The following is a 14,260-nucleotide window of genomic DNA, read 5'->3' as shown; positions in this document are numbered from 1 at the left end:
GCGTAAGTGGTATTACATGGTATTGCATATTGTTACACTGGTATTACACTATATTACATGGTATTGCATACTGTTACACTCGTTATTACACTGTACCTGATATTGCATATTGTTACACTGGTATTACACTAGTATTACATGGTATTAAATATTGTTACATTGGTTATTACACTGTACCTAATATGGTAGATTCACTGAAATGGTGAACCATTAAAATAAGGTGTTACCGGTCAAATCAATCCACCCTGTCAGAAGTACCAAGGACCAAATGAAAATTCTGTCATTTTGAAAGTGTTGGCCTCCAAAATCGAATCAGTTCATGAACCTGCCCTAGAGCATTCACCCAAAAAATCTGGGACAAATCCATCCACCCGGTCAGTAGTTATGGGCCAAACAATAATTCGGCCATCTTGAATTCAGCCATCTTGAAAGTGTTGACCTCCAAACTCGAATCAGTTCATGAACCTACCCTAGAGCATTCACACACCAAATCTGGGACAAATCCATCCACCCGGTCAGAAGTTATGGACCACACAAAAATTCGGCCATCTTGAATTCAGCCATCTTGAAAGTGTTGACCTCCCAACTCGAAGCATTTCATGAACCTACCCTAGAGCATTCACACACCAAATCTGGGACAAATCCATCCACCCGGTCAGAAGTTATGGACCAAACAAAAATTCGGCCATCTTGAATTCAGCCATCTTGAAAGTGTTGACCTCCCAACTCGAAGCATTTCATGAACCTACCCTAGAGCATTCACACACCAAATCTGGGACAAATCCATCCACCCGGTCAGAAGTTATGGACCAAACAAAAATTCGGCCATCTTGAATTCAGCCATCTTGAAAGTGTTGACCTCCAAACTCGAATCAGTTCATGAACCTGCCCTAGAGCATTCACCCAAAAAATCTGGGACAATTCCAAACATCTGTTCAAATGTTATCGCGTTAACACGAAAGACGGCGGCGGACGCGGCGGCGGCGCACGCAAAACCATTACATCCCCGACGCTCCGCGTTTCGGGGATATAATTAAGCAGTGTCTGCTGATATGGGAAAAGCATTTGTATTCATATATTTAAAGCCAAGGGGAGAGTATGTTCATTGAATGTGAGATGCATGTGGGTGAATTTGTGTCTGTGTTGGTCTGCAGATCCTGATCCTGAATTCCAAGTCAGAAGAGCAGGCAGCAAGCAGGGCCTGCCTCCAAGCAGTAAGTCATTACTGAGGACTTCTAACTACCTCCTATTAAAACATACTGCCAATGACATGCCTTGCCCCTGACACACACACGCACGCACGCACGCACGCACGCACACACACACACACTAATAATTAAGCAGTGTCAGCTGGTGTGTCTCTGTGTTGGTCTGCAGATCCTGATCCTGAACTCCAAGTCAGAAGACAATACAGTAAGAGGCTCCTGCCTCTAAGCAGTAAGGCATTACTGAGGACCTCTAACAGCCTCCACAAACACACACATACATGCACACATGCACACACACACATACGCACTGGTGATTAATGATGAGAAGTACAGTATAAGAGTGATTCATTACACACACACACACACACACACACACACACACACACACACACACACACACACACACACACACACACACACACACACACACACACACACACACACACACAATAATTAAGCAGTGTCTGCTGATATGGGGAACGCATTTGTATTCATATATTTAAAGCCAAGGGGAGAGTATGTTCATTGGATGTGAGATGCATGTGGGTGAATGTGTGTGTCTGTGTTGGCCTGCAGATACTGATCCTGAATTCCAAGTCAGAATAATAATAATAATAATTGTATTTGTATAGCACTGTGTCATACAAGGCATGTAACTCAAAGTGCTTAACAAATGGAAAAAAAAACATTTTTAGAGATAGATTTAAAAGGAGAGGTATAGAGGAGAGGCAGAAAAAGCAGGAAGGCAGAGGAAGAAGAGATAGACAGAGAATGTAGAGTCATAAGGTCAACGTAGGATAGGACCAGGATTCTTAGATGTGTAAGGTCCATAGTGGCTGGGCCTATCATGAGTCATAGATAGTCACACAGAGATTGGGCGCTCAGGTGCGGCCCCTGGTGGCATCAGGGGTGAGGAAAAACTCCCTTTCGCTTGATTCATAGTTTGTAAGGGGAAAAAAAAAAGCTCAGTGAAGTCTGAGAAAAAAAGACCCCCTATAGTCAGGAAGAAACCTCAGGCAGAGACCAGCGGCCACCTAGGGGAGCCCCCTGCCAGGGCTGGTTGCGAGTAGTAAGGGCGCTGCGGCAGCTGGGACACTATGACGCCTTGGCAGCTAGGAGTTGGCAAGGATGAAGAGGTGGGTCTTCAGCTGCTTCTTAAAGGAGTCGACGGAGGTGGCTGATCGGATCTCGATGGGGAGGGCGTTCCATCTCTTGGGCGCATAGCAGGCAAACGCGGCGTCGCCGATCTTCTTCTGCGGGGGGGTGGGGGTCCTTAGCAGCTTGGCATCAGTGGACCTGAGAGCTCGAGCAGGGGCATAAAAAGAGAGCATGTCTGAGATATAGCTAGGGGCAAGTCCATTTAATGCTTTAAATACTGTGAGCAGAATCTTAAAGTCGATTCTGTATGAGACAGGTAACCAGTGCAGGTCTGCCAAGACAGGAGAGATGTGCTCTCTCATTCTGGTTCTTGTTAGGATTCTTGCCGCAGAATTTTGAATGAGTTGCAATTTGTCAATTAATTTTTTTGGGAGACCAGAGAAGAGAGCATTGCAGTAGTCTATCCTACTGGTGACAAAGGCATGAATAAGTTTCTCAGCGTCTTGTCGGGGGGCCAAGCCGCGCACTTTGTTAACATTTCTAAGATGGAAAAAAGCAGATTTTGTTATCTTGTTGATGTGAGGCTCAAAGCTCAAATCCGAGTCTATGACCACACCTAGGCTAGTAACCTTATCTTTAATGTGTATACTTAGGTCACCTAGGCTTGAGTGGAGTTTTGCACGTTTTTCCTTAGGCCCAATGAGCAACACTTCAGTTTTATCCTCATTTAATTTTAGGAAGTTACTGTTCATCCAATCTGTGATGGCAGGCATGCATTTAGTCAAGGCATGAATGGCAGTGGTTTGGCTAGGCTCGACAGAGATATATAGTTGAGTGTCATCGGCATAGCTATTGTCGTGGATTTCTTCTTGGGAGAAGTCAGCCCCCAGGCACAGTCAGATTGAGGTAGACCAGATCAGAAAGAAGTGCTGCCCAAACCGTTCTACTCGTTGTTGATGAAGACTTTATTCGCTCAGATTGCACAAAGAGATCACTTAAAAGTAATACACTCAGTACAGTACACTGATGCGAATGCGCTGCAGGAGACCACCGGAACACAGAGAGTCGCGAGCCCGGAGAACAGCAGGGCAGTCCCAGAGGACTTTCCCAAACTGAACCCAACTTGGGCCTAAATTACCCCCCCTTTATATACTATATGCTCATCTCCTCTCTCTCGGTTCCGTGGGCACATCTACAGCGCACCCGCTCACAAAGTGCATTTTCTGGTCATAAGTAAACACATTAGAACACGTTAATGGACTTGGGTTAACATTTAACGATGGATGGAAGTTTCCATGTCTGTGACACATATGTACCTTTCCATCATCAGTACCTGCATCCCATCTTACACCTAGGCAAGACATCAAGATATACATATGTCAGTACATTAGATTTCATATAAATGTACCATAGTTAAAAACATGTATGTGTGTGGACATGGTATGTGTGTGTGTAGCGTGTGTGTGTGTGTGGTGTGTGTATACCTATGTTCCCCTTGAGCATCTTCCTAGGTCATGCTACTTCTGTGTTACTACATCACTACATTACTACAGACCGCGTACAGACTTCAGGATCTTGGATAGTGCCATGCATTACCTGGGCATATCTTTTCATTACAGGTTCTGTCTTTTATCTATCCCTATAGGTTTTTTCTTTAATGCTTATACAACTGCTTCTGTGTGTGTGTGTCTGTCTGTGCCTCACTTGGCATGTGTGCTTGGAATACACGTGCTTAAGCGAGGCGCCTACCCTTGTCATTCTTGACCATCTGCTCCTGTATTAGGAGCGTGTCTGGACTGTTTGTCTTTCATGTCAGCAAGGCACAAGCGGCCTTTTTGGGCCTACTTCTCCAACAAAGGCACAGGCGGTGTAATTGGGCCTACTTCTTCCACAACTAGTTTAATTGCTGCTTATTATACACTTTATTAATCTAACATACCATACATAAGTTTATTAACTGGTGCCAGACATCACCCAAAAACTCCCACACTATGAAAATCAACATTGTGCTCTCTGATGATGGAGCCCAGGGGCAACATATAGAGAGAGAAGAGGAGAGGGCCCAAGCAACTACCCTGAGCAACTCCAAAAGGCACATCATACTTGTTGGAGACGTGTTCTCCGATGGTGACAAAAAACTGCCTTCCTGTAATATATGTTTTGAACCACTCTAAGACGTGACCGGACAAGCCTACCCAAGATTCAAGGCGGTCAATTAGTATGTTGTGGTCTATCGTGTCACTGAGGTCGAGGAGGATAAGTGCTGAAACTTTGTTTGCGGCAGTGCTGAGCCTAAGATCACTTATTATTTTGGTTAGTGCTGTTTCGGTGCTATGGTTGGCTCTAAAGCCTGATTGGAATTTTTCCAAGATATCATTCCCAGCCAGATGTTGATTAAGCTGTTTAAATACAACTTTTTCTAGTACCTTGCTTATAAAGGGGAGGTTTGATATAGGTCTGTAGTTGTTTAAAGAATTCTGATCTAAATTTGTCTTTTTTAGGAGTGGCTTTACCATGGCTGTTTTGAATGAGCTTGGAAAAATGCCTGTAAGCATAGAGGTGTTAACAATTTGCAGTAAAGGTGCTGCTAAGCAACCAAGTATGTTTTTTAGCAGATGTGTGGGGATCGCGTCAAGGCTGCAGGTAGACTGCTTACTTTCCCTGACTATTTTACAGAGGTCGTCCTCTGTAATTGGACAAAACTTTTGGAAGCTCTCAGGTCTCCTAGGGGGGTTTAATCCTCCCCTCAGTGTATCGCCTGAGTGGGCGACAGAGATTGCTGCGTTTCCACCTTGGATGCCTTCTCTAATGTCGGCAATCTTTTTATTAAAAAATCTAGCAAATTCCTCGCACTTGGCATGTGATGCTGCATTTAGGTTGTTATTGCTATGTGTTGGATTAAGCAGGTGGTCAATAGTGGAAAAAAGAATTATGATTTTGTTATGATTTTGGAAAAATATGCTTTTCTCTCTGAGCGTACCGCATTATTGTAGGAGGAGATCTCATCCCTAAGGGATTGTCTATGGACTTCTAATTTAGTTTTCCTCCAAAGACGCTCGGTTACTCTGCATTTTCTTTTTAAGGCTCTAAGTGAGTCATTCATCCAAGGTGAATACCTAGCTCTGGTCCTTGTCGTCGTTCTAATTGGAGCTATGTTATCTAGAATTCCTCAACAACAAGTTGTTGTTGAAGCTATCAACCATTTCATCAGGTGTGCAGTGACCATTTAGTAGGTCACCTGATTTGATGAGGTCTGAAATCTTAAGCTCAGCAGAGGCATTAATGCGTCGTCTGTGAATGACATTGTTGGGTGTGCTAATTTGTGTTGAAATGTCAAAATCGAAAAACACACAGTGGTGGTCGGAGAGGCCGACGTCCGTGACCGATATATTGTTGATATCAAGCGCATGTGAAATAACAAGGTCAAGTGTGTTGCCTTTCCGATGGGTAGGCTGTTCAGTGACATTCTGGACGAGACCGAATACATTTAATGTGTCTAAGAAAGACTTGGCTATTGCGTCATCTGATTTATTTACGTGGATATTAAAGTCGCCAGCAATTATTGCTTTATCATAGTTAGTAAGTACGTCTGACATGAAGGTGGAGAAATCAGATAGAAATGACGAAGAGAATTTCGGTGGACGGTACAGAACAATAATAATCAGTTTGAGGTTTGCTTGGACCCTCATTGCCATGTATTCAAATGAAGAGAAAGAGCCCAGATTCATCTTAGTACAATTAAATTTGTTGGAGAAAAGTATGGCTACGCCTCCGCCTCGTTTATTTGGTCTCGGGGCGTGAAGGAATTTGTAATCGGAAGGGCAAGCCTCAATAAAAGTAGCCGCCCCGTCGTCTTTAAGCCATGTTTCGGTAAGAAACATGAAGCTTATGTTTTTGTCCGAGACCAGCTGGTTTACTACGAAGCTTTTGTTGGTCAAGGACTGCACGTTAAGTAATGCAGCATTAACATTCAAAGTAGTAGAGCTATTGTTTATGCGTTCAGGTGCAATCGTAATTAGGTTGTTGTGTACACAACCAGAGGGTCTACATCTGCGAGCTTTCCTACGGGTAGTGACAACGTGGATAGCTAGTGGAGTACTCTCTGTTGGGCACGCAGTGTCTAAGTTGGTGTAGTGCTTTGGATTTAAAACACCTGTTAGTCAATCCAAGGACCGATGGGTTTCGAGGGTCAGTTCCAGGTTGGTCGCGAGGAGACGAGCACCAGCTCTGTTTAAGTGCCTTCCATCTCGTGCGAAGAGGTTTCGGCGGTTCCAGAAAGCGGAGAAGTTGTCAACGTAGGGAATGGCTTCTTGGCGGCAGTGTCTCATCAGCCAGACGTGCAGTTGGCGGATTCGGGAGAACTGGAAGGCAGAGAAACAGACAGAGGGGATGGGGCCTGAGATAGCGCATTTTTTTCCAGTGCTGCGAAGGGTATTAATAAGGGAGAGGAAATCAGACTCAAGTTTTTTAGACTGCTGCAGCCGGATGTCATTGGAGCCTGCGTGGACGATGAGAGTTGTGGCAGTAGGATACTGTGACAGCGCGTGCGGCACATTCGACTGGACATCGGCTACGAGAGCTCCAGGTAGGCACCACGTCTGGGCGTTTCGTAGGGTTACGTGGCGAACCATCGAAGATCCTATGAGGACTGTTGATGGTCGCCGGGGTTCTGAATGGGCAGGCTGCTCTCGGGGGATTTGCCTGGGGGTAGCGAGGGTCCGGCGGCTACTGGGTCGCACTCTTTGTGGTAGAGGCTTGGGCACCTGGTGGGAGGGGGGGACAGGGTCAGTTTCTGCATCGATGACTGAGTCAAGTACAGAAAAACGATTGCTAGTCACTAGAGGTGGTGAACATTTCTGCAGTACTCCCCTGCCGCCGTTGACCACCTCCGTCCAGCTACGACGCGCGGGAGTGGAGCACGGTGGATTCGGGGGGGACTTCGGCTGGTGTTTGCTGTGGCTGGGGAGAAAAGATAGTGTAGTTAGGTTGGCGCTAGTATTACTGGTTTGGTGTTTCAACGTGGTGTTATGGGATTTTATGACTATCTCGCAACGTAGCCGGCGAATGTCACTTCTAAGTGCTTCAATCCTCATGTTGGCTTTGGCTAGTCTTTCATTAGCATTAGCTAGATCACTGCAGGCGCAGGTAGAGTTGGCCATAATTAGGTCTGCGGATGCAGCAGAAAAGGTTATTTTTGCGAGATAGTTGGTGTAGTGTTGCAAAATTGACTATGAGGTGAGGCGAAACTAAAGCCGAGTAGGGCTCGGCGCGAAAAAAGTTATGTAGGCTAGCCTGGTGGAAAAAATCTATTTGGATGGTGGGGAGGTTAGCCTATGTGTTTATGTTGTTGTAAGAGTGATAACAAGGTAACGCAAAAGTAACACTACATCGAATCAGTTGTTTGTAGTTGTAAATTCAGACAAAAATGTAGGAGAAAAACGAGAAGAAACTTAATTTCGTCCGAGTAGCTCCTCGACGGGAATAGCTTGATCCGGAAGCGGAAGTGACGTCAGCAGGTCGCGGGGTCACAGCGGGGTCAGCCAGGGGACCCAATTAGCCATTCAACACTGAAGCATCTCTCAGATTTTCAGCATCTCTCAGACAATACAGCTGTACGTTTGCCATTTGTAATGAATGTAGGCCTACTGACCGTAATTTCAAGACGGTTTTTACTGATCTGCAAACGTGATGCGAGAGAACAGACTCTCCACACCGGCCGTGTTGCAAACACGGACAACTTTCCAGTATCAAGGAAAAATTTGAAAGGAGTGTAGGGTTTGGGACTCTTGGGAAAGTATAAGAGATAAAGATTCAGTAGGTTAGAATTATTTTGAGTAACCTTTGAATCGCACGTTTATGAAGAAACGTGAGGATATTACGAGGCAGAAGACGTCGCCGAATCAGCTGTGCAGCAACGCACTGGTTGGTAGTTTCTCTTTTTCTGAATACTGCAAAATGTGTTGCTCACTTGTTCTTGAGTCTCCACCCCATAAAAACCAGCGTGTGGACTCATTAGGGCTAGGCTACAATGTTACGACAGAGCTGCATTTGAAGGAAAAGACGCACGCTGTTCTCTGTATCTTAAATTGATAACTTGTGCAATCCCGCCCTATGGCGCTCGCGGACAATTAGCGAAATTGAGCGTTTTTTGCTGAGGTTGTGTGCGCTTAATACAGTTAAAACCGTTGGCTGGGCTTTATAAAGGTGGTTAAGTGTCTTATTTTTTCATGTTAAGCGTTGTCTTGCTTTAAGACAAGTTAAAAGAGGGAGTATATAGCTAAGCTAGTGAAAGTCAATGGATCACTGTAGCAGCATGCTATACGGATGCATTGACTTTCACTAGCTTAGCGACATGCTCCCTCTTTTAACTTGTCTTAAAGCAAGACAACGCTTAACATGAAAAATAAGACACTTAACCACCTTTATAAACCCCAGCCAACGACTTTAACTGTATTAAGCCCCAAAATAGTGGCCTACCCCTTTAAGAGTACTCTCGAACCACAGTGATACAGTACTTCAATGATTCTTTGCTAAGATGGTTTCGGGAAATTATCTGTAAACTCTAAGACGTTGTTACATGTGAACTTAAGTAGCACTTACAGTAAGTCCTTTTGTGTTTTCCATTCATCTGTTTATTTTAATGTCCAGATTATGAGGAGCATGATATCTTCCTGTGGAGGAAGGGAACAGGATTTGGCTTCACAATTGTGGGAGGAAGTGAATCTGGCGATCTGGTGAGTGCCAACGTTTTACCCCCAGTGGACAAATTGCTTTCACTTATGCAGATTTTTGTAGCTCATGCAGTATCTATGCATGTACAATGACAGCTCGTCAAGAAAACTGCTGGTGCGGCACAGATTCAGATATTGTGGATACACAGTATGGGGATCAATCCTAACGAGGAGATTATGGACTTCTTGAATACTATTTCCTGCATTCTAGTGCATTTTGTGGTAACCTGCTTGACATGGAAAATGCAAAAGAGACTCTGATTCAGCTTGATTTCTGCATGACATGCACAAGACAGTGCATTCAAATAAATAACTATTCTAATAAATACCAACTTTGTTGGAAATGCCAGCGCAAGGTCAGACACTCGGGCCCTTGTCAGTCACTCCACAACAGCTCTTGGCACCAACTCTCATGAATGCACCAAAGGTACATACACTCAGACATGCAGGGCTCTCTCTGACAGCCCTGCCAATCAAGTGCCTAGCTGACCTGCACAAGACAGTGCATTCAACTCAATTAATAAATACCAGTAGTCGGAAAACTAAAATTACGAGGCAAAGAAGCCAATTTGACGCGCTATAGTGTGGTATTGTTGACGATAATCACTCACAAGGCTACACAACATAAGCTTCTCGTTCAAGCCTTGATTTTTCATGTCATACAAGGAAAAAAGAGAAGAAAACCTAACGGGGCATATCACCCAAATCTGTGATTACAAATTACCTGGGCAGCAGGATACATAGCTTGTGACATGTTAGCATATTAAAGTGTGACTTGGGGGCCCCAAGCGGCTGCCTGCCTAGCCTGGTGACAAGATGCGTCTCTGTACGTAGGGTGCAGCTGGCAATTTGGGGAAGTAGGCTGTATATGGGCAGCATACCTCTTGAAAATCAATGACAAAAATGTCATTGTCTACCTTTTAATAATAAGAAAAAGTTTGCCATGCATTATGCGTATCATGGACCTCACCAATGCGTATCATGGACCTCGCCCCAGCTTACAAGCTTGCATTTAGCTTCATATGGGAACCCTTTCTCTCCATACTAATATACCCGTTTCATGACATGTAACTGAAAATCTAAATGATGGTGTGAAGAGAAATAAATAATTCATTCATTCATTCATTCAAAAATGTTTTGAAGCAACACCAACATCTGCTATTCTGCCTACAGATCACTGTTGGCCATGTTGTGAAGTATGGGGCGGCAGATGAGGATGGGCGTCTACGCTCTGGTGATCAGCTGATCAGTGTGGACGGCACCTCTGTGGAGGGCAAGTCCCACCAGTATGCGGTGCAGCTGCTGCAGCAGGGCATCAAGCAAGGACATGTCAACTTAACCATCAAGAGGAACTGCAGAGGTATAGACTGGCTACAATGGAATGGAATATACTACCTGGACATTTTATGTTCACTAATATATGTGGCTGATTTTCTTATGTTACCACGCAGAAATGGATATAAAATACAGCAAGACAATCTGAAAAAAGAATATGAAGAAAATACATGTCTTGCCATGTATTAGACAGACAGATATAGACTTTATAGTAAATGGTCCTGTATTTGAGATTTTGTTTGCAGACTCATTGCCGTTTCTCATCTCTGTATAAATATTTGTTCCTATGTTCATGAATACAGTCATGTTCCATATCAAATAGAACTTGAGTTTGATTTTACACCACTGATCATATTGAACTACATTCAGTTGAATCACACACTGATGATAGTACTAGATGCATTGTTTAGATATTCATATTTATGGTTTGATATGGGGATGGTGTGATACTGTTTTACTTTTGTGTTTGTAATTAAAGTGTGAAGTGCACCTGATGAAGACCTTAATGTAGGTCCAAACGCTGTGTGTTACTGTCAAATAGATCACAGTAAGAGAGATGTACTCTATGGGTTGTGGAAATATTCTTTTTACTTTTCTGACCTGTATTGATGCACTTGGTGAAGACTTGTAGACTTCTGTACATGTATGCAATAAAATGTTTACTCATAAACTTTGAACAGCTGTGACTGATTTGATAAAAACTCATAATGGTAGTAATCAGAGATATTTGATTGGGCAGCAAGCACTGCAAGGCAGCTGATTAGAGAACGGAAGGGGGGGGGGGTGCAAATCGCTCTCTCTCTCACTCACTCACGTATCGCTCTCTCTCACACTCACGTACGCACACACACACACACACACACACACACACACACACACACACACACACACACACACACACACACACACACACACACACACACACACACACACACACACACACACACACACACACACACACACACACACAACCAGAGCTGTCCAGTATAAAGTAGAATTAGAAGTACTGTTACCAGTGTAATTTCAACACTAGCATGATGTTACATAGTTGCAATCATTATCATAATCATAATCATTGTTGTAATTGCATCCATAACAATATTTCTACTTCTATAACTCGGCACACAAACTACATCACTAGCCTGTCTCCCGAGGAGAGCGAGGAGCCGGACATCACAAACCTGGACGTGGACCACGACTTCTTCCAGGACCTTCTTCCTGGCCCCAGCTAGCCCACCGCATCCCTACTGTATGGACTGAGGAGTTTCATTGGCCCCTGAAATGCATATGGTTAGTTTAGGGTGGAGGTGTTAGTTTAGCTAGTTAGTTAGTTAGTTAGTTAGTTAGTTAGTTAGTTAGTTAGTTAGTTAGTTAGTTAGTTAGTTAGTTTGTCAGTTTAGGTAGGGTGGCTAAGACAAAGTCATACTAAAGTTTTGGAATGAGGAGTCCGCACACTTAAAATCCTGAAAAAAATGTAATGGCAGGATTACTGTTCAACCATTGTCTTCTTCAGATTCTCAACCATTACTATGTGTTGTCTGAACAAGCCAAAACACAATCCATCCATGAGTAAATAAATAACAAAAAGGAATTCATGTGTGCAAACTCCTCAAAACCATAAAATGCTATGCCATGCATGACATAACATTACATTGCATTATATTTAGCTGATGTTTTCATCCAAAGTGATGCAGTTATTACGCTGTAATGGTTACAGCAATCTCTCCAGACTACTTCAGGTAGGGACACATTTACTAAGTGGGACTCGAACCACCGCCCTAATTAGGCCACAGCTGCCCCTCACTATCAGAACATGGTGACAACCCTAGCAAATACAGGGTGTTACAAACATCACCATGTATTGTCAATAAACATCTAAAATTACATTAAAACCAACTGCATTTGTTTGTTTGACATTCAAGAGCAGTGTGGTGTTGTTTGATACATCCTCTGGGCAGTCATCTGTTTGCTGTTACTAAATATGACCACATGATGGCAGCAGTACTCTATAATAATACTCCACCCCATCCAGGAAGTTTGGAGCGCCACATGAGAAATCGGAACTAATGTGGACTTGTTCTCAAGGAGCTGTGGTGAGCCTACTTATTACCAATTTCTTCGAAAAATGGCTGAAGCCATGGCAGGTAACCAGGACATTTTCACGTGTCCTATTTGTTTAGATCTTCTGAAAGATCCGGTTGCTCTTAATTGCGGACACAATTACTGTTTGGGCTGTATTGAGGACTGCTGGAATGAGGAAGACGTGAAGGGAGTTTACAGCTGTCCCCAGTGCAGAAAGACATTCACTCAAAGACCCGTTTTAAGCAAGAATGTTATTATTGCTGAGCTCGTGGATCTAATGAGGAAGAGCAGAATACAAACTGCAGCTCCTGTTGAATGTGCTGCTGGACCTGGAGATGTGGCGTGTGATGTCTGTACCGGGAGAAAACTCAAAGCGGCCAAGTCCTGTCTGGAGTGTTTCGTGTCCTACTGTGACACTCACCTAAAAGCCCACGATGAACTTCTGGGTAGAAAACACACATTGGTCGATGCCACGGGCCAGCTAGAGGAGAGGATCTTCCCCCGTCATAAGAAGGTTTTTGAAATATTCTGTCGCACTGATCAGAGTTGTATCTGTTATCTGTGTACGATGGGGGATCATAAGGGCCATGACACTATCACGGCAGATTCAGAGTGGAGTCATAAAAAGGTAGGCTAACACGTGTACACACAGTTCTACTTATTAGTAGCCTATTAACCCTTTAGCTCCCATAACGGCCGTGAACGTCCGACTGGATCTGTACCATAACGGAATATTTTCTTATGAGAATACAGCTGAACGGCCGTCATCATGCAGTTTTTCCAGCTTTCAAACACTTTAGCTCAATATTACAGACCCTCCTCGATATACTTTCAGTATAAAAACTATATGTTTATATTATATTATTTTTCAGTATTTTAGATTTTATTACGAGATGCGCCGCTTTATGCGATTTGGCAATCTGCCTTCAATTCAAATGACGGCCGTCCGAGATTGGATGGCTACAAACACAACCATTCTGTTTCTACAACCAATATACACTAAATATGAAAACTTCCAACCCTCGTCGATCTATTTTCATGGTCAACAGCACATGTGTATGACTATTTAGGCTATTTTTAGATCATGTTGTTTTATTAGGCTTATGAGATGGTGTTCAACTGTGATCAGTTCTGCCATGGTCCTAAATAGTAAACACAACTGTCCAGCCGATGTCTACACGCTACATATTAAAAATGTAAACTGTCTTCGGTGTGTTTTCAAAGTCAAACCATATGTTGGTATCCAACTATCTTAGTTTCCTGGAACAACTTACAGCGACAGCTCTGCGTAACAGCGCATCGTGAAGGAAGCGCAGCATGGAACAATTGGCTACTCATTTTGCGTGTCAGCTTTGGCAAAGCAGTCAAGGACTGTTACTACTCCACGTTGTCCTTCATAAAAATGTGCGCGAAGACGTTGAGTTGAATGCTAACTTCCAATAATAGCCTACCAACGTGGTGTTTGTAGCACTTCAATTCCGGTCAAAGTCGGTGATGCCTGGCGCGTCTTACCTGTGCCAAATTGGGAGGGGAAACTTCACTCGTGTCTTTTAAGCCATTGATGTGCGCAGCTATTCTGGACTTTACGGTCCCATTCACTTCAATTCATTTTTTTGGCGTTTTATATATTTCGGACCGTGCGGACGCCGCTGTACTCGTGCGAGGAAAACAACAATTGTCTCGGGTGCTAAACATGGCCATGGAACGGCTTGCTTAACCAGAATGGTGTGTGTTGTGTCATTTCGAAGATAATTAAAGAAAATCTTATTACAATGGGATTTCTCATAGGCATGGTTTTGCATGTCT

General features: G+C 43.7%; 1 protein-coding gene across 1 annotated transcript in view; it reads left to right on the top strand.

Annotated features, from left to right (window-relative positions):
* The window catches only part of LOC134446522 (E3 ubiquitin/ISG15 ligase TRIM25-like), an 87,743-nt gene that overhangs the window by 29,412 nt on the left and 44,071 nt on the right, over nucleotides 1-14,260 (top strand). The window contains exon 13 of the mRNA XM_063195886.1: nucleotides 9,249-9,256. Within this exon, the coding sequence (XP_063051956.1) occupies nucleotides 9,249-9,256 (8 nt within the window). The remainder of the gene's footprint in view (nucleotides 1-9,248; nucleotides 9,257-14,260) is intronic.

Source organism: Engraulis encrasicolus, chromosome 3 (genome assembly GCF_034702125.1).
Source record: "Engraulis encrasicolus isolate BLACKSEA-1 chromosome 3, IST_EnEncr_1.0, whole genome shotgun sequence".
Classification (NCBI taxonomy): domain Eukaryota; kingdom Metazoa; phylum Chordata; class Actinopteri; order Clupeiformes; family Engraulidae; genus Engraulis; species Engraulis encrasicolus.
Note: the sequence above shows the minus strand (reverse complement) of the source record. Positions and strands in the feature narration are given on the sequence as shown.